The 26434-nt window shown below is 45.1% G+C and overlaps 1 protein-coding gene across 1 annotated transcript in view; it reads right to left on the bottom strand.

The window, feature by feature from the left end:
* Gpr139 (G protein-coupled receptor 139) overlaps nucleotides 1–25948 on the bottom strand; it is a 40441-nt gene extending 14493 nt beyond the window's left edge. Inside the window, exon 1 of the mRNA XM_032895648.1 lies at nucleotides 25723–25948. Coding sequence (XP_032751539.1) covers nucleotides 25723–25825 — 103 coding nt within the window. The 5' untranslated portion in view covers nucleotides 25826–25948. The remainder of the gene's footprint in view (nucleotides 1–25722) is intronic.
* Nucleotides 25949–26434: the final 486 nt, after the last annotated feature.

The following is a 26434-nucleotide window of genomic DNA, read 5'->3' as shown; positions in this document are numbered from 1 at the left end:
TATCAGAATGGAGCACCACTGCAAGCTGAGGACCACATGCAAATAGCACTTAGTCCAGACTAATGAAGTGGGTAAGATTTTCATTCACTTATAGATGAAAAATGCCAAGGTCTAGAAGAGGAACATGATCATATCTAATTCCCCAACCACCTTTCTCATCCTCCCACATGAAGCTTACAAGATCTGTACATTTAAAACAGAGCAAAGAAGGTACATTTAAAATAATAGTTTCCAAGGTCTAGGAATGTAACCAGAATAGAGAGGTTGCCTAGCATGCATATCCCATCACCTAGAAGGCTTCTCTTTGTTGAGTACTTATTGTATGCATCTCACCTTCTGAAGTTTATATGGCTCTGAGGGGTACCTTGTCAATTGAAAGAAATATGCTGGATCCCGGATTTGAGCACAGTTTATGAGACTCTAAAGTTCATTTAATGTTGCAACTTGTTCATATACTTTTTTTTTGATCAGCTTGGAAGAATGGACCATTATGTATATCAGCAAATGTGTCTGGCATGAGAAATTCAGGGGAAGAAAAGAACACCCTCCAGAGGAACCATATGGCCTTCAGGGACCCCTGGGACTAGAAATAGGAGAGGATAAAGGGATTTCTGGATCTAATGGTTTTCTTGAACTCCACTGCACATGACTGAGATGACCCCATTGTTTCTTCCGCTACCCAGTGATGTTCCCCACTGGTTATTCTCCATGGTGTTCATCCCATGTTTTCTCTTCCTGCCTATCCTACCCATCTGCTCCAGCTGGTGTCTGCCTTGGGCAGAAGATGCTCATTTATTCTTTTGCTGTTTTGCAGGCCCAGGGTGATGGTCACTGGGTGCCAGGGGACTAACAGGAAGTCAGAGGCTTCCGGGCTGTTCATCTGGAGTTCACTGGGGTGTCAGAGGCTAATTGTGGCTCTGCTTGGGTTGTCGCTGTTTGATTAAACATCTTGAGCTAAGCACTATCCATCCAATGGTTGCCAGCGGTACGTATTTTTAGCAGTGGGCAAATAGCTTATCAATTGTGCATATAAAACATGGCTAACACAAAGCCATCATTTTCTGTGACCCTGCCTTGTTCTCCTATCTCAAGGACAAAAGAAGCAATAAACAATGTTTGGTATTCACATATCCATTCAACAAACCTTTCCTAAGCCACCTATTATGCAGCAGACACTGTCTCAGAGCCAAGGATGCAGTGATGAGCGAAAACATACAGAACTCCCTGTCTACCACAGCTCATATCTTACGCTGGCCTATAGGGCTGTGTTCTTAGCTCTGTGACCCTGAGTAAGTCATCTTTCTCTGAACTTGCTTCTTTCATTTGAGGGCACATGCTAAACACATGTCTTGTGCTGTTCATGCACTGACAGCAGAAGGACATTGGATGTGCAGCATGTATGTCTCAAGAGATGCAGCCATTACTGGTCCATGATCAGGGTCTAGGGAAGACTTCTTAGAGGTATGAAGGATGAGACCATGGAGAGCAGAGTTAAATGTCCTAGAACAGCCTGAGCAAAGGTATGGACATGTGACTGTGAGAAACACACCAGTGAATAGGAATGAGTGAAATACAGTAGAACTACAGTTCTTTAGTCATTGACTCAAGCTGTCTTTCTAGCCTTAAGGTTATTACTCTTAGGGGCTATTTCATAAAGATGGCTCACTACCTAATAGCCAAATCTGTGTGTAAACTTCAGTGATCAACATGGCTTCAAAATCCCAGCTGTTTCCTAGCATTGGTTTGTATCTAGCATCCTCAATTGCATGAGATATTAGGTAGGGAGCCATGAGTTGGTGTGAACATGCTGGGATAGCTCTCCTGTTTCAGACACTGCAAGAGCTAACCACAAGGACCATGGACAGCATTTTTATGATCAAGAAGGTAGCTCAAGGGCTCCTGGCATCATTCAAGAAAGACACAAGTAACAAAGAGATGGGATGCTGAAGATATCTCTGCTAGTTACTGGCTGTGTGGTTGGGGGCAATCACTCTAATTTCTCTGCGCATTAGTGTGCTCAGCTCTGAGAAAAAAATGTGATATGATACTCGCAAGCTGTTGTGAGGATCTCAAGAATTACAGTACGGGGATAGGGCCCACTGCAGTGCCTGGGATCACAAAGTGTATAAACTGCTATTACACAGGTAAGCAGGCTTGGAGTAGACTTATCAGGTCCAGTTTGCTAATAATTGTTAATGTAACACCAACTTTTTAACATTTGGTGTTCGGTGAGTACTCTACATAGACACACAGAGGACCTGGTGTGTCACGAATGCACTGGAAGATTTCAAAGGGGTTCCTGTGGAGATAAGTTGGAAATAAATTAATAATAATAATATGCAATCAAATGTGCTGGTGATTATTTGGAAATTAATTTGGTATTGTGTTTGAGGCAGTACTCTTGTAATTCCACTTTAACTCAACATAAACTTGGGATGTCCGACAACATATCCATATCCAAGTGTGGGATCCAGGTTCAAGTTACTCAAAACACATGAACAGAACCAACACAAAAACAACAGGAAGGCTTGTTTCAAAATCTCTGTTCTCTTTAGTTGCTCTGTGCTAGAGTTTTTATAGAGCACCAGCTTGGCCAAGAGTGTGTCTGTGTGAGGAGGGCACGGAACTTCCAGGGAACAAAGCCACCCCTACCCTTTTTCAAGGGTGCAGTTGGTTTTACTTGGGATAACAGCCAACTGTGGTCATATCTTCCAATGTGTTGAGAAAGACTTAGAAGTGGCATACGCACACACACACACACACACACACACACACACACACACACCCCATATTCACACAAGGATGTGCAATCACACGAAGTCTAGCTCATATGCTGCTGGTTTGATTCCTATGCTTCACAGGCCTCAGTCCTCCTTGGATGACCAGCAGGTCTCCTCCCACATATCAGCTCCCCTCTGTCCCTTTTCACTCTTGTTTTGTTGCACACATTTCAGAGCACCAAGCTCTTCCTTACCGCTGAAGCACTGTCTGGGATGCCTTCTCTACCTCCAATCTTTTGCCTGTCAGGCTTTATTTGTAAATGCTTCCTGGAGCTCTCCACGACAAAGTGAAGCTCCTTGTAGGTTAGATAGCAAACACAACACGTTTTGTCACCTTTTACTTGGAACCTCTGGAAGGCAGAGGCTATACTATATCTTTTTTTCTCTGAAAAAGTAGGGCTGATCAAATGGTTGTGGGAAATTTTAAGCTCTCTTATCTTTTGGAGAATAAAAGAATTATGGATGAGTGGGTAGGTAGAGGATGGTTGGAAGGATGAAGAATAGGCTGATTGATGGATGAAGAATAGGGTATGGATGGGTCACAGATGAAGGATGGGTACATATATATCCATATAAGTGGAAGATAGGCAGATGATTGGCTGGCTGGCTGGGCAGATGTATGGATGGAAGAGTGGATGGATGGGCAGATGGATGGATGAGTTGGTAGACAGACAGATGGACTCATTGAGTGGATAAATGTAGAGCATTATTAACTTTCTTTATCTATGGAAAGAAAAATAATACCTTCCCACAACACTAGTGAAGAAGATGGGGATATTATCACATACACAGGCATTATGCCATGCCTGGAATGTAAGATACTCAGAAATATGCTTCATTCCTTGCTGAGCACGAAAGTCTTCATGGTACACTGAACTTGGTAAAAGTGGGGACACTAAGATTATTGATTCAGAAACCAGCAAGTTATGTCTCTTGTTTGCTGATCTTTCCTCTTGGGATTCTGGCTAGGTTTCTTCAATGAGCTGCACCTCAGTGTCCTTCATCTTTAAAATGAGGATGACAACATCTGCCTTTCGGGTTGACCATGTAAACTAAGTGATTCTATATAACCTAAGTGCTTACAGGTGGTCTTGGCCATTCGTTTGGGTAGGGAGAGCTTGTGCTTCCTCTTGGATCCTCTGACCAGCCTCCTTGCTCTGCCTTCCAACATGGATGCTGGCTCTGTTCAGCTTTCGTGCCTTTCACTGGGGCCTACACATACCTTAGTGGACCTGAGACTTCTAGATGGGTAGAAAGCCATATAGATACTAAGACAGGTTTGCCACAGTGGCAGAAGACTGTGTGGTGAAACCAATTCAGGAGAGAGAACATATCTGACCCAAAAACTTCAAAAGAAAGGCATCCTGGAGGAAGTGTCGTATGTGCAGCCATGAAGAGAAGGGGCTAACCAAATAAACTGCCATGTTTTAAAGTTGTCTGTTTCATGCCTATATTAGAATTTAGGCTTCATTTGAAAACTACACAGGAAAGACCAGGGAGATGGCTCAGCTGGTAAAGTTCTAGTTAGCCCACAATCCTAATGACTCGAGTCCAACACACAGAACCCATGTAAGAGCACCTGTACTCCCAGCACTCCTACAGCAAGATGGAAGGAAAAGACACGAGAATTCCCTGGAAGTTCAGGGTCCACTAGTCTAGAGTGAGCAGTGCAGCAACAGAATCAATGGAGAGAGGGTGCCACAAGGTGGAAGGCAAGAGCGTTGAGGCACAAGAAAGTTGTTCTCTGATTTGCACACGCCTGCACTCACATACATACAAAACCAAGCCATTACAAAAAGAAGAGAAACAGAAGGAAGGTCAGGCTGACTTCCATGTAAGTTTGCCTTCCAGCTTAAGTTGTCCTCATTAGGATCCCTTATCAATGTCATCTTTCCCCTTTTCTCAGAGAGGAAAAGTATGAGGAGGGGCTGCTGGGTAAGAAGTGGAGACAGTCTATCACTTCAATGGCCTTGCGATCATGGAGGAGGGGCTTTGTCTTAAGGCAATGGGGAGTCACAAAATGTTTTGAGCATTAAGGAGCTTTACTAAGTATAAAGCTTATTATTTGTGTCGAACCACAGGCATCTCTGAAGGGTAATGAGGTGTGTGTGTGTGTGTGTGTGTGTGTGTGTGTGTGTGTGTGTGTGTGTAACAGAATATCAACAAAGCTGTTAAGTATGGCTAACCACTGGAGCTTCCTTATCCACGTGATGTAACAAGAGTGACTGGGCTGATGAAAGTAACCTCTTCCCACGCAGTGCATGCTTCCCTGCCTATCGTTTTGGCTTAGCAGAGGAAGGATCTGAGGGATCTGGATGTTCAAGAACATTTGAACATTCCCCGGCACACACAGCCTGGGCACACATCTTCAAGGTTGTCCTCCCCAGGATGTTCTGTTCCACAGGGGGACCTGTGTTCAGATGCAGGGTCGAAGTGGTGCTGTCTGTGCTGGAGATGTGGACAGACAGGGAACAGGCCATACCAAGAGGACAATGTCTAATTACCCAGGGGCCTTGGGAAGCAATTTTCTATTGTTGAGGAAATTGAAAATTGTGTATGTGTGTGTGGTTTCTTTTTTAAAGTATGTTCCAGCTCACAACTGAATGGCATGTGGGTCAAGGAGGCATAATTATTTGGAGTGGATTTAGCTTGGGAGCTTCTGAAAACCCACTTCTGTGCCCTGGGAGAATGGAGAGGAAGGGGCTTGGGACCTTCCCAAGATGAGATGAACAGGCAGCAGATGGCGTCCTTGTAACTTTGGAGCAGTTTATTTCTCTCTGGCTTCAGGACCCAGCCTGTGTGCCACAGAGGGAAGAAGCTACATTTTTCCAGCTCAGTCATGATGGTGTGCATGAGAGGTTCAGCTCTAATTCGTATGGCTTAGATAAGGCTGGTTGTCCTGGGAGCTTGGTTTTCCCAAGTGGTATTAAAAGCTTACGGGACTTTTAAGAGGTGGGGTTCGGTGGTTGGTGGTTAACTCATGACTGTTCTGTTTCTTTTAAACATTTATTTATTCTCTGTGTGTATGCATGTGAGTGGGAGTCTGCGATGGCATGCATGTGGCGATCAGAGGACATCTGGTGTGAGATCCTCTCACCATCATGTGGGTTCTAGGGACTGATTTCAATTTTCTATTGTTGGAGAAATTGGAAATTTTGTGTGTGTGTGTGTGTGTGTGTGTGTGTGTGTGTGTGTATTTCAAGTGTGTTCTGGCCTAAGCTCACAACTGAATGGCATGTAGGTCAAGAAGGCATGATTATATGGAGTGGATTTAGTTTGGATTTTAGTCTGAAAACCCACCTTTGTGCCTTCTGGGACTCCTGTCACCATCATGTGGCTTCCAGAGACTGATTTCAGGCCTTCAGCCTTGGTGGCAAGAGCTTTATCTGCTGAGATATTTCACTAGCTTACTCCTCTGGGGAAACTGATTCGGGTCTCCCAGGAGTTAGTTCTTGTGAGCGTGTGTTTCATAGAACGAACCTGGACACTCTGGCTGAGTTTCCTCTCAGATCACCTGGCTTCTCTCTTCAGAACACATGCCCTCTGCATCAGTGTTTGCTGTTAGGTTATGACACAGCCAGGATGCCCTTGCCAGATGTTGATGTGACTGGTGATATTTGAGTTTTGCAGCCAACAGGGACATAGGGTAACTAAAACCTCTGTACATACATCACCCAGCCTCTGATACTTTGTTATAGCAACACAAGTCAGTTTAAGATAAGTGACCTTGGAAATTTCTGTCTGTAATTTTCCTCTGAAAAATGGGGCTGAAAACAGATTCTGTGTGGAAAGGGGGCTTTGAAGAGTTGAGCATAGACAGCAGGCAGGGCTCTGAAGCTTTGTACATAAATGGCAGGCAGGGCTGGGATTTGGCCCCTGTTCAAGAATCCTTCTGGTTTACTCACTACTCTTCTTCACTTATGGAGAAACAAAGCAGTCCAAACACACCACACTGTCTCCAGTCTTCAGCCTTTGTCTGCACACCCTTCTCTCCCCCATCATCTGATGACTCTTGTCTGTCCTTCATGAATCAGCTGGTTCACCCACCATCAGCGACGACAGCCTGATGTCCCCCAGCCTTGCTATAACCTTGCCTATGATGAAGCAAACTGTCATTTTAAATTCTGAGCAAAAAGTGCCACATGCAAGACAGGATACCAATGGTCTGTGGGAAAAGGACTTTCCCCCTCCCTAGAAATAAGAGAAGCAGTCAATAGCCACTTCAGGAGATGTAGAAATGAGGACTGTGGCAATAAGCGATTTTATGCCCTTTCCTGCCACAAAGGAAGTAGGTGGGCATGATTAGCAGAGTAGGTTCCATTTAGCAGTCTCTTGTGACAAGCTAGAAATTGTGGACAGAGTTTCACAATCAGTAATCATTGTTGTGTCCCTCATTCTGAAGATGGGGTTTATTAGACCCTTCCCTTAGCTTTAGTGACTGCCCCAAGGTCACTTCTTACTAAGTAGCAGTCTGAATTTGAACCCATGTCTTCCCTAATTACAACGTCATTTGCTGCAATTCTGTAAGGAAGCACCATAGCTTTCATTGATATCCACACAATCTGCAAGTTAGAAATTTTGCTCTTGGTTCCAGTGGGCAGCTCCTGTCATGGGTACCAGCATCAGCTATTCACAATTTCAGGGGACCCTGCTCTTTCCCTGCTTTCTGATTCCCCAAAATGAATAAAGACGCTCTGGTCAAACTAGAAAATAGTGGGTTTCTTTCCTGGTGGTGGAGTCACAAATGCAAAGTCACAGAAATGTGAACACATGCTGTGTTTGCAGAGCTGTAAGAGGACAGGCATGGCTGGTGTGTGGACCGCAGGGAATGAAGGATGAGAATTCAAGAGCCCAGTGTGATAACCTCGGTGAAATTGCTTTGCAAACTTCCAAGGTTGTTTTGGGGACTGTCGGAGATAATGCCCGTGAAGCGGCTTTGCAAACTGGAAAAGCGTTAGGCAAATGTTAATTATCATGAGATATTTTGGAGGTAGCCTGATTTGGTATGGGGAACGAGATAGTAGAAAATTAAAATAGCTGCTAATTTCTCTTGAATCCGCATTCTCAAAAGCATTCATACATGAAAAACTCTAATTCCATTGCTCTCATCTCTTTCCATTCTCAGATAAATAGATTATAATAGATTTTAGAAGCTAATAAAAATTCAGCCAGTTTCCTGGTTATTATTGATTTAACAGCCAGGTTTAGCATCCTGGAGTAATATTTTGCTGCCTGCCCGTAAGACCACATCCAGTTAATTCTTTACCAAAATACTTTTTCTCATATTTGGTTGTCTCTTTGTGGTCCTGATACTGGAGCTCTCACAAGAATAGCTCTGTGTTCTTCTGTCTTGTTTAGGGACATGTGCTCAGTCTGTAGCTTGATACCTTATGCACAGCAGTACTTGGTGACAAATATTTCTTCAGAATGTAGTATCTGAGCCTAGATATCCATATTCCATATGAATTGCTATAGGGGTATCTTTACTCTATGTAGGGTCTGCTGTCTTCAAAGCCATTCAGTTTGTATTTGGTGATAAGGTTAATCATTTCCCCCGTTCTAACAAAATACTATCGGTAAAACTAATTTATCTAATGCATACTAATGTTTCTAATAAACAATCCAAATTTGCATGCTAACTAGAGTCATAAGTAGGACCAAAAATAAGAGGAAAAAGCCACTGTAATTATAATTAAAATTATATTTACAATTACAAATTGCAGAAATGATAGTTATAGTCTCCAAAACACAGAAGGATCAACTTAAAAGTTACAAGAGGAATGAAGAAAAGAGACTCAAAGGCTAAATACGCCAGCCATGACTGATCAGAAAGTAGGCTGGGAGGATTCCATGCACACAGCCTATCTACCTACCAGAGGGCAGCTACAGTTTGAGCAGGGGTCGAGTCACTGCTTTCTTCCTGTCTTGGTTGTATTTTGTCTCCTGGGCCCTCTGAGTTTGGCTGATGGCCGAAGGCTCACAATGTCATGCACATTTCTGCTATCAGTTCTTGGCTCTTACCAGAGTGAAAACTGTGCTTCCAATCCTACCCATCCATGAAGACATCAAATACCACTTTCATTGTCATGCCTCTTAGGGGAAACACTTCTTCCTGGTTGGTGGAGATACTCCTTCATGCCCAAAGATGGAGTCTCGAAGTCTAATATCCATGTCTGAAGAGAGGTGCTATGGCTTTAATGAAACACCTATTTGGGTGATATTGGAACCCACATCTCTTTTTCTGGAAGGAATATTAACATGCACCCCTTGAACTCCTGCTGCAAATAAGAACTAAAGCTACGGCATCTGGTGAGAACCCTGGAAGCATGGCATCACCACAGTATTACTGTGACCTTGAACCTTTGACCCCCAACTTTGTGCTTCTGTTTTGTTAGTAGTTTCTACATTAGGACTGGAGAGATGGCTAGGTAGTGAAAAGCACTTGCTGGTTTTGCAAAGGGTTCTGTTTTCAGCACTCACATGGTGGCTTACAACCATCTGTAACTCTAGTTCCAGGAGATCTGACACCATCTTCTAGCCTCCAAAGGACATCATGCACACATTTGGTGTACTTACTTACATGTAGGTAAAAACTCATACACATAGGAATAAAAACAAACAAATCTAAAAAATAATGTCTATTTAATGGATTTAGAAGGATGGGACCAGTCAATTTATCCAAGGCACTTAAAATGGAGCCCAGTGCAGAGTAGGCACTCAGTTAACATTAGTTATTGTGATGATCAATCTTAATTGGCATGTGACAGGATGTTGAATAACCTAGGGACTGAGATAGACTTCTGCTTAGTGTGATTCCAGAAAAGATTAATGAAGAAAAGACCTGCTGTGAATGTGGCTGACACCATCTCATGGGTTGTGGACCTGGATAAGGCAAAGGCAGGGGGTCCTAGCATTTCCCTCTGCTTCTTAGCCACTGCGATGTGAACAGTTCTATTCTATCATGCTTCCGCTGTGAAGGTTGAGCCCTCTGAAACCATGAGCCAAAATAAACTGTTCTGTCACTGGTTTCTGACGGCCCTTCTGTGACAGTGATGCAAATTCTGGCCAGTCAAGTCCTGGTTGTGGCAAATGAGTTAGCTTAGTTTCTACTGGTAAAGTTCCAGCAATCTTACTGTGTTTCAGCTATTGACACTGCTGCGTAGGGATGTGGAGAGCAATGAATATAGAAGTTACCACTCTTTGGGGCTGTGAGATCATCCTGAGGTTTTTCTCTAAAGTGAACCACTCTACTATATGCTAAGAACCAATGCCACACACAAAGAATATTGTAAAAAGTAAAACAGAACTAAATATTGAATGCCCTCCATGGCATAATAATAGTTTGTCAGTTTACTTTTTTGCCTACTGGACAGGACATATCTTAAAGGTTAGGACAAAGGTCATTTGCCATTACTTAGCTATATAACTTATAAGATAACTGCTTGGTTAGTACGTCATGATGAACAAATTTGTGGTCAGCACACACAGGGCATGGTGAGTCTCAGAAGGTAGGAGGGTGTGTTCCAGAGAACATTGAGGACACATCTGCCTCTTCCCACCCTCTCTGCAGCACTGCCACCAATCCACAACTGGCATTGGCAAGGCACACCTTTGGTGCATGGCATACTTAGTTTCATCTTCAACTAGACTGTTCCTTCCCCAAGAGCAGAAGCCCAGTCCCATCTGCCTCTGTGGCACCAGCAGCAGAATTCATAAAGGAGTGGACAATGGAAAACCTCCACAAGATTCACAGGGTGGGCTATCATGAGTCATAGAAGGTAAAGCTCTGCTTTTGGTGTCCTGGCATATATCTGCAGTTTTAACTTTGCCTTCTAGAAGTAGTTCAGGGAAGCCACTTAACTCCTCCGAGCTTCTGTTTCATAATGGATGAGTTCTTTATAAGTTTTAATTTACTTTGTATATTGGTCAGCACTATATTAATGTTAGTGATTCTTATTGATAACTCTATAAACATCAGGAATAGCAATCTGGCATGGACTAGGTGGCCAATGAACATTCTCTACATGAACTGGATTTAGAATTCTGAGTCTTGCCTGATGCTGAACCCCTTTATGGGTGACAAGGGAAACTTTGGAAGGATCTGGACAAGGAATGGTATTTTTAGGAGAATTGTTGGATCACAATATGCTAGAGCATATCGTGCGAGAATATGCAACTCAATTTCAATTTTGTAACTTAGTATGGAGTGCAGAGGAAATTCACCTGTATGTCCTTGGTTAAAAAAAATGATTTCAAGTAATTAAACCATCTGCTTAAGGAGAGGGCAAAGGGAACATTAAGAGAGTCCTCAGTCAAAAAGAAAGACAGTGCCTTATAATGTCTGCAAAGACCAGGATGGGAGGGTGAACCAAGACAAAGGTCAGTAGACACAGCATTTGTCTTGTCCCGTGCCCTGAATGCCAACACCTGCAGCAGGCTCATGGGCGAGCATAGAGCATGAACAGTGATGAGCAGACTCATCTCACCTCAGCTCTGCTGCCTGTTGGCTGGGTGACCTTGGGAAGGTCACTTTGCTGTACAATCTGCTTCCTTATCTGCTAAGTAGACATGATGGAAGTGCCAGGCTCTCAGGCATAGCTGTGAATATTAAGTGAGGCGGCATGGAACGAAATACCTAGCAGATATTAAGTACTCAGTAAGCGCTCTGCTGCTGAGGACATAAGGAAAATACAGTTGCAATGGCTCAACTTTTTAGAGGCTGGTATGGAAATCGCATTTCTGAAACTTGAAAGTCAATTACCTATTTCTCTTTCCATCTGTTTACCTACCCACTCACCCATCTGTCCACTCATAAACTCATCTGTACTCCCATCTATCTCCATCCATCCATCCATCCATCCATCCATCCATCCATCCATCCATCCATCCAATACTTTCCAACTCATAACTATGAGCCAAGGACATCAAAGGAAATTTGAGAGTAAGCTATGACTACTGTCAAGGACTCCTAGTCTAATTGACATCTTTTTTGTCATTCCCAGGCAAAGACAAACCCCTTTTAATTTTGAATCCCTATAGGAATTTAAACACCTTACTTCTCCATCACCCCACCCCTGATGTAAAACAAGTCTCCTATTGTTATGATTTTTCATTTGTCTTTGGTGACATGTGAGCTTTTAAGGGCAAAGAGCACACACCATGCTCATTTTGTCTTCCCTTCCCTTGTTTTCCTCCCTAACTGAAAGTTGGAGCTCATAAAACTGAACTCAGTTCTCCATGATGCATCCTGAACAGCCCAGTTGGGGAGCTGATAGGACATCCTTGCATGGCTTAAGAAAGGAAGTCTTCTGTTTGTTAAATGTCTGTCGTGTGCTTTCTCTCAGGTACTGCCCTCAGCCGATGGGCATTCTCCCTGTTTTACAGATAATGACATGGATATTTATAGATGTTAATTACACACAAAGAGGAAGTCCAGTTGGAACTCAAATCCAGATATTATAAACTTCCAATTTTTTTTTAAAGAAACCCATTTAGAATGGCTGAAGAAATGTGGTAAGGTCAAATTGCGATGGCATGATTGTGTGTGTATATGTTTGCATGTGATGCCTATAGGACATGTAGATGAATAGGAGGCAGGAATAAAAATGGCCAACTTAAATTTCTTTTGAGGCAAAGTGAGGGGAAAAACATCAGATATAAAAAGTCCTCTATGTGCTGGAAGGCAATGAAGAGAGGTGTGGGTGTCTGCATGGCATAAGCCCGGTCATCCTAATGAGGTCTTGGCTATAAGTTTTAAGTGACACTGTGGGAAGTCTCCTCAGGAGAAATACAGAAATTTTGGAGTCTGTGTCCTGTTGTATATATCTGCTCTCCTGGCCTTGAGCACATGATCTTCTTGTCTATCTCCTAAACGTAACCATGCTTGCATTTAGAACTATGGATTGCTATGATTGGTCTCCAAGTGTTACTTAAGGGAAGGTGTTGCTATTGAAGGAAGCTTAAGTGGACATTTCCCATATTTCAGAAAATATCTTCTGGTTCCTGATGGATGGGGGGGATCTTGGGCTGGTTCAAATATCTTTAAGAAAGGAAGTGAGGATGGCTGAGGAGAGAGGGAACTAGCGTGCATCTGACTAAGATTTTGAGGAGAGTATTTATTTAGTGCTTAGAACAATAAAAAACGTATGATCTCAAGGGATAATTTTCTGTGGCCAGGTCTATGCTGAGAAGATCCAGGAAGCAACCAGCCCCGCCTTTTCTTGAGCTACATCTGCTCATACCAGATGTTCTTGGAATTTCTACCTCAGTTTTGGGGTAGAAATTCCTTGCCAGATTTTGTATCATCAGAGCTGAATGCAGTCATAGTGACAATGTCCCTCTGCCTGGCTGGCCAGAACTCCATCCCATCGTTTATCAAATGACAATGCAGAAGGTGACCTTCTCTATCCCGTTCACCTCTGTCAGGTGACAGCTCAGAGTAGGCTCTGTCTTCTCTCTGCTTATGATTCTTGCCACCCACAGTTTGATCATAATAAGCAGGACTTATCCACAGTCACAGTCAAGATGTCAGCTCTCCCTTGTGCCATGGGAACCTACCCATGGCTCCCAAGAGCAAGGCAGAAATGTCCTTGGGGTGTGAGGACATCATGGACTTGCCTATCACTCCTGGCTGTCTCTGTCTTCCCTGGAATTTGCAACTGATGATGAATGGGGCAGATTTTGGATGTGCGAGGCTGGCCATGATACGATCTCTGATCCTCACTCCTGCTGAGTCCCAGCAGCTGTACCGTGCATGCTGTGCATAGTTTCCTCTCTCCTGGCTGTGCCCTTGAAGTCTCTTTTACTGCAGTGGTCCACGCCCTCTTTTAAGTCTTTCTTCTACCACTGTCAATTAACACAATCAATGGAGAGTCCTTGTTGTTCAAAGCACCTTTACAAGACAGCATATGCTCTTGTCTCTGACCACCTTTTCTCACTCAGTGTGATCCAGCCAGTGGTCATTGGTGCTGGCTCATTCACTGTCTCTGGGCTTCCACCATGTCTGTTCCCTCTGCCTGCCATGTCCTCTCCTGGTGTTCCCTGCAGCTAGTGCCTTCTTGCTGTTCAGACTGCACTCAAACATCACCTTTTCCTGGCCCACTTTTCCCTGTGCCATGATTCCCAAAATGCACATCAGTACCTCAAATGGTTTTGTTTATGCGTTTGCTTACTGGCTTGTCATTTGTCTCTTAAGTAGTATGGAGATGTGCAAGGACTTCTGGCACTCTTGGTTATTCCTAACACATACAGCATGTCAGGTACAGGAAAGCTTCTGGTATGGAAGCCATGATATGGGAGCATATTCTGTGAGGGGCGGGAGTATGGACCTTGGATTCCTTTAGCGATGGTTCTCAACCAATGGGTTGAGTTAAGACTCCTTTGGGGATCAAACAACCCTTTCTCAGGGGTCACATATCAGATATCTTTTTTTATTATTATTTATGAGTTATTTATTTGTTTGTTTTTGAGACAGTCTCACTTCCTAGCCTATGCCCTCCTACAACTGATTAGTTCAGGTTGGCCTTTTACTGGTGATCCTCCTGCCTCAGCCTCCCATTCACTGGGATTATAGGTGTGAGTCACCAAGTCTGGCAATTTTTAATTACTTTTGAAATGTTATTTAAACAGATAATTTATCTTTCTGCTATCTTGCATATCAGATCTTTACATCACAATTCATAACAGCAGCAAAATTATAGTTATGAAGTAGTTGTTAAACTAATTTTATGATTGTGGGTCACTACAGCTTGAGGAACTATACTGAAGGGTTGCAGTATCAGAAAGGTTGAGAACCAGTGATTTAGGAAATGCTCAGCCTTGACCTGTTTATGGACCTGCTCTCTCTGGAACTTCCAAGTACTGTATCAATCCATACATTTTAGGGAAGCCACTGTATTTCTTCACAGAAGCACAGGTGTGTGTGTGTGTGTGTGTGTGTGTGTGTGTGTGTGTGTGTGTGTGTGTGTGTGTGTGTGTGTGTGTGTGTGTGTGTATGTATTGTGAGGAGCTGAACTGTGGAAGTGAGGCTGTGAATGCTAAAGGGAGATGTAGCCAGGACAGAGTCACAGTCTGTTCTATATCTTTGACTGTGGCATGTGTGTGCACATGTATGTGCACAAGTCTCCGAGTTCCCATGTGTCTCTGCATGCCGTATCCATGTATGCAGGCACGAGCCTGGTGTGTGCCTATCTGTGTCTCTCTGTGTGTCACATCTGCGTGTTTCTGTGTCTGGCTAGAGTCCCTGGGTTGAAATGATAGGGCTGATAGCTTGCTTTGCACTTAGCTGAAATGATAAGAAATGTCTGTAGCAGCAAAGCAATTCCCCCAGCTCCACTGGCTGCCAAGCATTCTGGCAAATAAGGGAGAGCGGAGTCGCTGGCGGATGCATTGGTTTAGACCTCAGAAAATGGCCTGTCCCAGCTCAGAGCAATTCACCTGGGCTTTGTAATGGGTTGGCTTCCTGTGTATCTCTCCTTGCTCCCACTCCCCTGTCATTCTAGACAGTCTGGCCTTCTTTCTGTCCTGGTTTATTCTGTCCCTTCCGGCCAGAGACCTGGCCCAGCTTGTTTGCTTTGTTCTCTCTCCTTCCCCTCTCCCTCCACCCTTCCTTTCCCCTGTCCTTCCCTCTCCTCCCCTCTCCTTTCTTCTTTTCCCTTGTCTTGCCCTCCTTTCCCCCCCTTCTTCCTCCTTTCCCCTCCCTGCCATTCTACTGGAAATATTTCTTCTAGAGAGGAGCATTTTTTGGCTGCTTGGTCTGGGTCAAGTTCTTCAGTGATAAACCCTCATATTAGCCTGGCATTTGCAGAGCTGAAGTTTTACATTTCAGTGGTTTTCTTATGGTGTGTGTGCATGTGTGTGCTCATGCACATTAGGTTGGTGGACGCGGTGCTATGTTAATGTTACAAAGAAAGAAATGAGTCTTTGGGGGCTTGTCATGCAGCTAACACAGTGCCCAGTTCCTGGCAATGTTTTCTGAGTTGTCATCCCCTCTTTGCTGGGGCAAAAATGAAAGCACACATTTGGGGAGAAAAGTTGTTAACTTCTTTGTAGTATAAGTTGGCTTATTATAACCTTTATGGAAGAGAAGCCAGGACACTCTCCATACAGACTCTAGAAAGCAAAGGTACTTGAGTATCCACATAGTGATGCCCCCTTCTTTATGGCATAGAGGATCGACCCTGTGCTCACCCTTCTTTGCAGTTCTTGGGGTTGGTATAGGTGTTGGGGTTGGTATAGGTATTGAGGGTGGGCAGTAAGTTCTTGGGCTATAATAACCAAAACACACAGGATTTGGGATCTGGGTCCAACTGTGTCTGGATGAGGAACTGGTTTGATCTTTTAGTGTCTGGTTTTCTATTCAGAGTATTGTATTTGTTGAGTTTCCCCAGACTTTAGTCCTGGTTCTACTGTGGGGAACGTCCTTGTCCTCCTACATTCATAAGTTGGCCTCTTCACCGAGTGGGATATATTAGAGGCAGGCCCCCTGAGAGGGGAGGAAGTCAGGATCGCTGTCTTTACAAAAGGACCCCAGCACACTCTTGGCCTTCGCCTGTCCTGGAAGGGTCTGACAAGAAGTTGGCCGTCTGCAGCATGTACAGATCCCTCACTGGAGTCAGAGCATGCTGGTTCCATGACCTTGGACTTTTAGCCTCCAGAAAATAGTGAGAAAATAAACTTCTAGTGCCATAGGATATGATCCTGTGATACTTTTGTTACAGCAATCCACCCTGATGAAATACCTGTGGGCCTCGGGATTTTTGTTGCATTTAAAAGTCTATTTTGCCTATTGTTTGTTTTGGATTTTGTCTGAAAATTATTTGTCCTTTTTCCTTAAATTTATTATTATTTTTTTTGGAAATGGAGACAGAGGGGGATGGAGGGAGGTAGAAAGGGAGAGAGAAAGAGGGAGGGGGGACTGACTCATTTTCTAGTCCAGGCTGATTTAGATCCTTCTATGTAGAGCAGACTGGCCCCAAACTCCTGATACTCTGCCCACCTCGGCTTCCCCAGTGCTGAGATGGCAGGAGCAATCTACCATGCCCAGCTCCGAGATTTACACTTCTATATTACAATGCTCCCCAGCAGCCTGCTGACTTACAACCTTGGGATGGGAAAGCTGCAAGAATCATCAGGAAACAGCAGTGAGGATCACAGTAGAAAACAAAACACTCCATCTCGATAGAGAATGTAATGTAAATGCAATATGAATCATATATGCAGTTAAATTTTAGTAGCCACAATGAAAAAATAAAGAGAAACAGAAGTTTAACACTATATATCAACCGCCCCCCAATGCATGTAATTCACGTGAGTTATTGAGATGCTGAACTTTTTTTCCTGTGCTCAATCTTTAGAATCCAATGTGTAGTTCACAGTTGGCACTGCATTTCTCTGTGTGTGCTCATTTTTTTGTGACCTGTATTTAGAGGTCATAAAACAGAGCTGAATGAATAAATTCATACCCGAGTTGTCCCAACCAGACAGTTATTTTCTAATAACTGAAAGATCAGATCTTAATTGCAAATTAATTGAAATGAAATGAAAAAAATTCAGCATCTCACTTGCACTCGTCCAATGTCAAGTGCTCGATAGCCTTACATGGCTGGCGTCGCTGTGTCAGACTGCATAAAGCCATGACTCACGAGGCAGCCTCCTTGTTGTAAAGAGCAGGTAACCTTAAAAACAAATACGTGGCCTGGGTGTGGCTCAATGGTATGACACTTGCCTAGTGCAAGGCCCTGGGTTTGATTCCTAGCACTGGGGAAAACATGTAATAACAGAAGAAGATGATCATTACATTTAAGTCAGATGTTACTGCCAGCCAAGGTACCAAGCCCAGGAGACTTAGCACATACTGAGAGGGTGTTAAAGACACACTGTGCCGAGCTGAGATATTCCTTTGATGGGATCAGGAAGTTTAAGAGAAGGAACAGATGCTACACATGGGTACTATTAAAAACCATGGACAAAACCCCAGTGCCAGGTGGTCACTGTGCATAGGCTGCAGCCTGTCTGCCTCTACCCTGATCACTTACTTGCACTTGGACATCAGTCGCAGTTGACTGAAAAAGGGGAGCCAAGATCAGGAGGCTGATTTCTGTTGAAGGCCCTGCTGATTCTGGCCCTGCAGCTTCAGGTGAGGCCTTGACTCCTCATTTTGTGAAGTGGGCGTATTTGACCTCAGCAAAGAAGACAAAACACAGATCCAAACTACCCAGAAGCCATGGACTGACAGATACCATCCCCTGTGCTAGCCCTGAGTGGTCTCACTGCATCAGTGTCCTAAGTCCTGAGAGAAAGGCATTGCACCCATTCTATGGACTGAGCATGGAGGCCACTTGCCACAGTCCTGTCAACATGGAGCCATGAGGTTGTAATTTTAGTACAGGCTGGCATCCCACATCCTAATTCCCCATGCTGAGAGGTTCGAAGGGCTATTCTGTTTCCCCCAAATGGTGGATCTGTGTTCCAAGGACAGTCAACATGCAGTTTGTAGTATTTCTTGGAGGAGTTTCTTCTAGCTTATGCTAATTTGCTGGGTCAGGGAGTTGGCATGCCTTCCTTTGGCCACCTGTTTCTTTGGGTCTCCTGAATTATTCCCATCTTAGACAGAACATTTTGCTTCCTACCCTGATCCACACTTGTGGTTTTTGATGATTCTTGCAGCTTTCCCATCCCAGGTTGTAAGTCAGCAGGCTGGTGGGCTATAGCAAGCCTGCAGATAGATGTGTTTGCTTTGGCCCAGGAAGTGTTGGCTCACAGGGTTTTTTTTTTTTTTTTTTTTTTTTTTTAAATTTTGAATTAGTTGCCAACATTGAAACATTGGCTGTTTCACATAAATCTGGATCTCTAGGTTTTGGAACAGTTTGGCAACAATGAGTTGTTGGCCAGAACGCCAAGTGGCAGAGAACTTTCTGATACTTAGTCTAGGCCTTCCTGTGGTCACCTCTACTTGCATCCTAATCATCATCTTGATGTGTGTGTGTGTGTGTGTGTGTGTGTGTGTGTGTGTGTGTGTGGTGTGTGATCATTTTTTTATGATAAAGCTGGGTAGTATCACGCAGGGCTGTTCGACCATTTCCCAGCTGTGAGAACTTGGGTAGGTGACCCAAAATTCTCACCTGAAAATGGATGATGATATATGCAGGCCTCAAGACTCATCATAAGAATTAAGTCAGTTCACACATGAGGAGGGCCTTAACAAATTCCCAGCACACAGTAGGTGTCATGTGAGAGCCAGCAATTACTAAGATTGGTTGGCATCCTCTTCTAGGCTTTCCCCATGTCTCTCGGATGCTGCACATGGGAGTTTGCTGATGGGACCCTTCCTTCTCATTCTAGATACTTTCTCCAGGCAACAAAATGTGCTACTTGCTGATGTTTGCTGGTTCCACTATTTCTGAAAGTTGCACAGAAGGCCAGGTAAGCCTTTTGGCAAGGCCCATTAGGCCTTATAAAGACATCTATTGCTAACTCATAGGAACGTTCTTCTTTGACTTGCTAGGGAACAGTTTTATCATTATTGTGAATAGCAGCATGCATTTATAGAAAAGAGTCATGTATTAAGTGTGGCCATAGGACATAGGCACGGGCATATTGGACAATGAAAGTGTCAGTAGTTTATGGATCTCCAGCCATGTATGAGGGACTGTGAGAAGTCCTTGTACGTTTTATTCCTAATTATCCCAGCAACAATGTAAGAACCAGAAGGTTAATAACATTATCAAACTCTTCCTTCAAGTGAGAGCAAGCATGCCAAGAATGGAACTAAGGATTTTCACATTTTAATTTATTTCCAAAATAGCCCTTTGGAACAGGCATTGTTAATATCTTCCTCATGGCTGAGGAAGCTGAGGCTTGAAGACGGTGTAGCAGATGATTAAGTAGAGGAGCCAGGATTTGAATTCAGGCAATAAGATAGCAGAAACAATGGCCTAACTGATGACTGCTGTAGAAGGAAGAGCTCGGGCTCAGAGAGGCGTCCTAAAAGACACGGGGCTGCAAATCCATATCTAGTTTTCATGCATTACATTGAAAACCAGAACCAAAGTGATACTCACAGGACTGCAGGAAGGTGTGATCTACAAAGCAATTGCTCTGGACTCCATCTCAAGGCCATGATGGGCGGCTTCCAGTAGAGCTGCACCGTAAGTTTGATTCCACTCATGTGTATTGCTATGTTCCATCTAAGGGTCATGTCTCCACCCAGAGCTCAGGCAGAAACTGTTTCCCTTGGGGCTCTGATGACCCCGTCAAAAATGACCTCTTAAGGCCATATAGTCAGTGATTGCCAGAGGGGCCTGGGATCCAGAATTCTGAACCTATTCTTTATCTGGCTCCTGTGTGAAGGGTCCTGTGATCAACTGTGATGAGTATGACCCAGACATACTCTCTCTCTCTCTCTCTTTAGAAACTCTCTGTGTGTGTGTGTGTGTGTGTGTGTGTGTGTGTGTGTGTGTGTGTGTGTGTGTTGCGCTCGACTTTGGCAGGAAGCAATTCACACGAATTCGCATGCACAAATGCAGAGGAATGCTGTACAGCTGGATAAAGGAACACCAAATTTCATGCATTCTGCTGCAAATGATCGACATGGTAGATGAAAAAGAAGAGGTAAGTCATGGTGTAATGTGCTCATTTCGGGCAAAGCTAAGAGGGAGAGCTGAGCTCTCTGACTTAGAATTGCTTAATGCACTAATGTACCGTAAAAGAGGCCATAAGAAGTGAAGGCGTAGTAGCAGTGGTCACCTGTGGGGTGAGAAATTAAAGACTTGCAAGTAGGAGAAAGTGATCGTCAGTCTGTGCCTCCACTTAATTTGAGGGTTTCAAGCCCTATGTGTACCATCATCTGTTTCAAGTGCCCCCACTATTCTTCAGCTCCCAGAAGGTGCTACTTCCTGGGAATGAGCATTTAAGTTCTACAAGGGAACTTGGTTAAAGTTTTTGTTTTTTTAATTTTTAATTTCAAATTATTCTTTCCTGGTGAATAGTGATAGCTGTAGGATTTACATATTAATCTTGGAATCTGCAAACACACTGTAGCCCCTGGTTAGTTCATTGGAGATTTTCTGTGACATCTTTTAAGTTTTCTATGAAGGCTATTGTAGCATCTGTGAATAGAAGTTATTGAAATCTATTTCTGAATACCTTCGTTTCTCTTTCTAGCCTTATTCGACTGGCTCAAACTTCCAGTACCATGTTGAATGGGAACGAGGAAGGCGGTTCGTCCTGCCTGGCTCCAGATCACGGGCATTGGGGGAGCACGGAGTCTTAGGCCCCTGAGTGTGATGGAAGTCCTGAGTTATTTGTAGATTCCATTTTCCAATAAAGAAATCCCGGCTCGTCTGATGAGTTTTCACTACACGTATGTGTTAAGAGCAGGTTGGCATTTCTGTTTATTCGCTTATAGCTCTATTTTCTTGTAATGTCTGTCTTATTTTGATGGTAGGGTAAAGCTGGCGTCACCAAGCCAATTGGGAAATTAGGCCACATTTGGAATGATGATGGTGTAACTTACAGAGTACTTACTGTGCTCAAAGTGTGTCTAGTGCTTAACTCAGTCTTCCCAGCACAGTCGTATGGAATATTATCATCACTGTCCCATTTTTAAAGGCCAGGAAACGGAAGCATGGAGTGGTTAATGTCTCTTGCCCATAGTTACACATGGTACAAGCATCAAGGCCAGGCCATATCCCAGAGGTTCAACTTTCACGTTCCCACTCTTAGCCTGTTCTCTACACCTTTTCTAATCCAAGCTGTCTGTGGATTAAAACATATCTGCATAGCTCAGTCCGGTCCCGGGCTAATAATGTCTTTATCTGTGGTTAACAACCATGGTAACTACGGTGTGTCAGACTGCCTTCCCCTCATCCCAGCCATCAGAGACATCTCATCACCCTGCGAGGCAGCTAGGGAAAGCTCCCTTCCTGTAGGGTGGGGCGCCATTTTAAGCTATCATCTCCTTCCTCACTCTGCTTGTCTTCCTTCATGTCTGGGGCACTTTTCAGAACCCATTTAATTTTGCACCGCTCCTTTCTTATCAGGGTGGCTCACCCATCACCCCTTGCTGTCTTCCTCCAGCATTCAGTTGATAGTTCCCACCCTCCTTGTGCCATTCCATTAATAATGCTTCATCTCCACTAAGCCTATCAGCACTAGGTGTGCCTACTTAATTCCTGTGTCTTGAGAAACGAGAAACATCTTCTTCACTTAAGAAGGGGGAGGGAGAGAAACGGATGAGGCTTTATGAAGGGCAGGAGCGCTGATATTCTTTGCTAAGAATTTTAGCATTTCAGGGAGCAAGGTTAGTTAAAAAAGCTTCCAGGTGGAAGAGAGTGTTGAGTGTTGAGTGTGACTCAACAGAACATACAGGTGTGTTTATCTCTGGTTTGACGCTATGATTTTAGGGCAGATGCAGCACTTCTCGGTGCCTCAGTTTACTTAGCCATAAAATGGGTTCACATGCATCTGTAGGTGAAATGATATGGTGTAGAGAAGGCCTTTTTGGACCAGATGCTATCCTGGATGTTTTGTGGGATGAGGTTTTGCTATGCTGGCTAAGCTGCCTTTCAACTTCTCATCTCAAGAAGTCCCCCTGTCTTGTGAGTAGCTGAGACCACAGGTATGACATAAGCTACTTTTACATGGAGTATCTTAATTAATAGATGTGGGGGGTAATTACACTTGACTTTTAACCCATTTTACTGCTGGGGCAAACTGTGGAACTGCCAGGCTAAGAATTCCTTGAGTGGTAAGCTCTGCCCACACTCCATATAGGAATCCCTTGGACTTGTGCCAGGCCTGTTGCATTGATTCCCCACAGGCAATCACTTAAAGTAGGGGTCTGGACCACGGGGCTTCTTTTTTTCAAGCTCTTTCTGCTAACTGTGTGCCTGTATGTGGCCAGAGACACCTGCCACTTTCCTGTAATTACTGGATCCCTCTTGGCAAATATCCAGGCATTCCCCACCCACTTCTCCATTTCCACTCACATCTCTAACAGCACTGGGGGGGGATTTGGAAAACTTGGGAGTGAGTTCACTTCTGGGAATAGTGACTCAATTAAAATCTCAGTTTTCAACAGTATTAGCAAGGGTCCGTGTTCCGCTGTTGCATCGCACTCCACATGGTTCCCTCTCCATCAGCAGGGGCGACGAAGGCTTGCTAACTGATGGTCACTCTGGGTTGAGGCGGAGACCACCATGGTGAATTTGCAGGGCTCATGTGCCAAGCTAAGTGCTCTCTGCTGGGCACCTCCTGAACTCTCTGCTGGTTCCCTGATTGTGCTGAGGAGCCCCCTTTCCTGACCACCTATGGGATGACAATTATAACTGCAGCCACACGGTGTCAATTGGTATAGGTGACAACCACTGAACCACATGCTTAATCACTTCCTCAACCTCACCAAAGCTGTCACTTTTGCTACCATCCCAGGGAAAGCCACTCTCATAATGTCTGCTTTACAGGTAGAAATTGAGGCACGGAGCCTCCACACCCCTGACTCCTGTGGAAGCTGGATTAATCCCCAGTCTGCACTCCCATTTGCTGGGATACTCTTGCTTCCCTGAATGGCTTTAAAACAGTGGTCCTCACCCTTCCTAACGCTCTGACCCTTTAATACTACTGTTCCTCATCCTGGGGTGACTCCCAGCCACAAAAATATTTTTGTTGCTATTTCATAGCTTTAATTTTGCTACTGCTATGAATCATAATGCAAATGGTTGCATTTTCTGATGGTTATACGTGATTCCTGGGAAAGGGTCATTTGAGTCCCACAGGTTGGGAACCATTGCTTTAAGAGAATGGCAAGGACGCTGCCTTTGAACCAGACTTCCAAGTTGCTAACAAAACTGCTTTCGGCTCATAATTTTGGATAAGACTGATCTCCTCCTCACTCTTCTCTAGGAAGCTTGATCCTTCCACATTCAGCTGCTTTTCTAAATCAGAAGCTTCCATTCATGAATTTCCTGAACTCAGGACCCTGAAGACCCTTTGGAGCCCTTTGGTACATTCTTAGTGTTTGCACACAGTATAGATGGCCAAAACTCTTACCTAAGTCTATAAATACATCCACACCATCTAAGTTCAAATCTCAACCCTTCTCTTTCTTCAATCCCTTATCCCTGGGCTAACCCTATGCTAAACATAGTGCCTGGTACACTGTGCCAAAGGTATGGGTGGGGAAGACCATGGCCACTCATAGGAGTTAGACTGTGACTGTTCATGACACTTTGATTTGAGGTCATTGACAGTCTGAGCCTTCTCTGTTCTCCTAACCTCGTGTCCTGTTTTGGACTCTTGGAGGTCACCCTCCTCCTTGTCTTTCCAGCTTAGAAAATGCCCAAAAGAGTGAATGGCTAGCACAGCAGTGGGAGAGATGGAATAATTAGGATGGGGGTTACACTCTGACAAGGGGGGACTGAGAAAAAGAGGGGCTCTGACTCTTTTTCACTCAAGCACCACACATAACCAGCCTCTCAAAAACTGATTTTCCAATAGAGAGCTCTGGGGACAGGCTTTGGAGGGCAAGAGGGGGAGGTGCAACCTGGATGGAAATCAATTTCAGTTCCAGGTAATTCCAGGAGCACCCTACCTGGCGGGGTGAGCAGAGGTGGAGCCCCTCTTCTAGGGAGGCATAAGTTAGGGAGAGAGATGTCTCTCCATGGGGGACAGGAGCTCATGTTAGGAACTTGTGCTTGCCTGTGCTGGGAGTGGAGATTGTTGGAAACCATCTTTCCAGGGGCTCTGGATTCCATAAATGTTTGAGGAGGGGTGGGCTCTCAGATCTCCAGGAGACTGAAGCCCAGCTTCCCAGGATCCCAGAATGCTCAAGTTCTCGGGCAGAAATGATAAGTGGTGGAGGTTTAGAGTCTAGCTTGATTTTTCTCTTTCTGAGCCTTTCTGTCTCTAGCTCTCTCTTCTGTCTGCAGGTGACTCCAGGAATGTCCATGACATTGTGTGGATGACAGAATTATCCAAAGATCCCCCCAACTGAAGCCAACCCCCCACCACAGGGGAAATGGGGGCTGTTATTCCTAGTCCCATTTGCTCTCCCTCATAACCCAGGCATACACCCCTCCTCCCTTAGCAACTCATCTCTCTTCAGGAATTCACTAGGAGTCTCAGCCTCACTTTCCAAAGGACATTAAGATGTGGGACCAGCCAGCCACTCATCTGCAGCACTGGGAGCTGCCCGGGTAGGGAGGACTGGGCTTGACCTGGAGGCAAAGCCAGGGGAAGCAGACATAAACTCAAGGAGACTGCCATCCTTTGAGGTGCCAGTGCGCATCTCTGCACAGTTGCCCCGTACGTCCCAGACCCAGAGGCAGCCCTTGATTCTTCTTAGCCACAGGGAGACACCTCACTCCCTAGGGCGGATAGTGGATAGCAAGGGCTCACCTCATTGTCTCTTAAACCTGAGTAGCCATGATCAAGGTCTTGGCTTTATGTAGCATTAGCTTAGGCGGGGAAGTACAGAGTGTGGCAGAAGTGTTCTCAGCTGAGGTGACAGTGGGGCAAAAGCTGGAGAGATGCCTTCCCTAGGCTTTCTGCCCAGAAGCTGCAGTCAAGTCTCACGCAGACCTTCTGGGACCCCTCAGGAATTCGACCCCCGACGCACACACACACACACACACACACACACACACACACACACACACACACACACACACACACACAGAGGCGCGCTTTGGAGTGGATGCACACCCACAAGTCACAATACCCCAGAGCCACACAAGCACTGTCCCCGCCAAGCCACAAGCCACGCGACGATGTCCCTTCATCCTGATCTGGAAGCATCCACAGTTGCCACCAAGGTTTAAACTTTGTACTTTTTCAAAAGGGGGGCGGGGGCTCCAGAAGATGTCTGGGACCCCTGAGGTTCTGGACAGCCTTGTTCTGCAACTTGAGGTTTCTGACTTCCCTCCCTCTCCCCCATACACCTCACCTGGTAACCCGAGGCACAACAAGAAGCTGTAGTAGACCACCGGCACGAAACCCAAGCCGCAAGCTGAGCTGTTCGCAGCGAGGTGGGCGTGCGTGTGCTCCATGAGCGCGCCCCTCGCCGGGCTGGGCTCGGCGCAGCTGCCAAGCGGCTGGGGACCAGGCAGCCCTGGGAGGATCGCCGCGCCACGGGACCCGCTTCCAGCCCTGGCTGGTGTCCTCGAGTGGCTCCGCACCTGCCCTCCTAGATAGGCAGCTCCGTTCTCTAGCAGGGCGCAGGGGACGCGGGAGGGGCTCCTGGAGCCAGAGTGTGCACCTCCCTCCTAGGACCGCTCAGCTCCCGCCTCAGAACCCGGGCCGGGACGCTGCTCCCCACAGCCAATCAGCAGCTTCCTGGATGGTGTGTGTGTGTGTGTGTGTGTGTGTGTGTGTGTGTGTGTGTGTGTGTGTGTGTGTGTCACGCGTGCGCGCACATGTACACACGCGCGCGCGCGTGCAGGTTTTTTTTTTTGGGAGGGGCGGCTGCTGTCGGGTGGGATGTTAGCCTAATTCGGTCCCAGTAGCGTTTTCTGGCTTCAGTTTCTGGAGGAAAAGACCGGGTTAACTTGGGAACCCCGGAGGAAGACCGGGATGGAGAACAGGCTCTCCTAGGTTTCCAACCCCTGTGGGAGGGGCGTGGTGTGAATATGACCTGCTTCTCCCTGAGCAGCTCCTTT

The sequence above is a fragment of the Rattus rattus genome, chromosome 2 (assembly GCF_011064425.1).
Source record: "Rattus rattus isolate New Zealand chromosome 2, Rrattus_CSIRO_v1, whole genome shotgun sequence".
In the NCBI taxonomy this organism is placed as follows: Eukaryota; Metazoa; Chordata; class Mammalia; order Rodentia; family Muridae; genus Rattus; species Rattus rattus.
The sequence above is the reverse complement of the archived record's forward strand: the minus strand, read 5'-3'. Positions and strand labels throughout refer to the sequence as shown.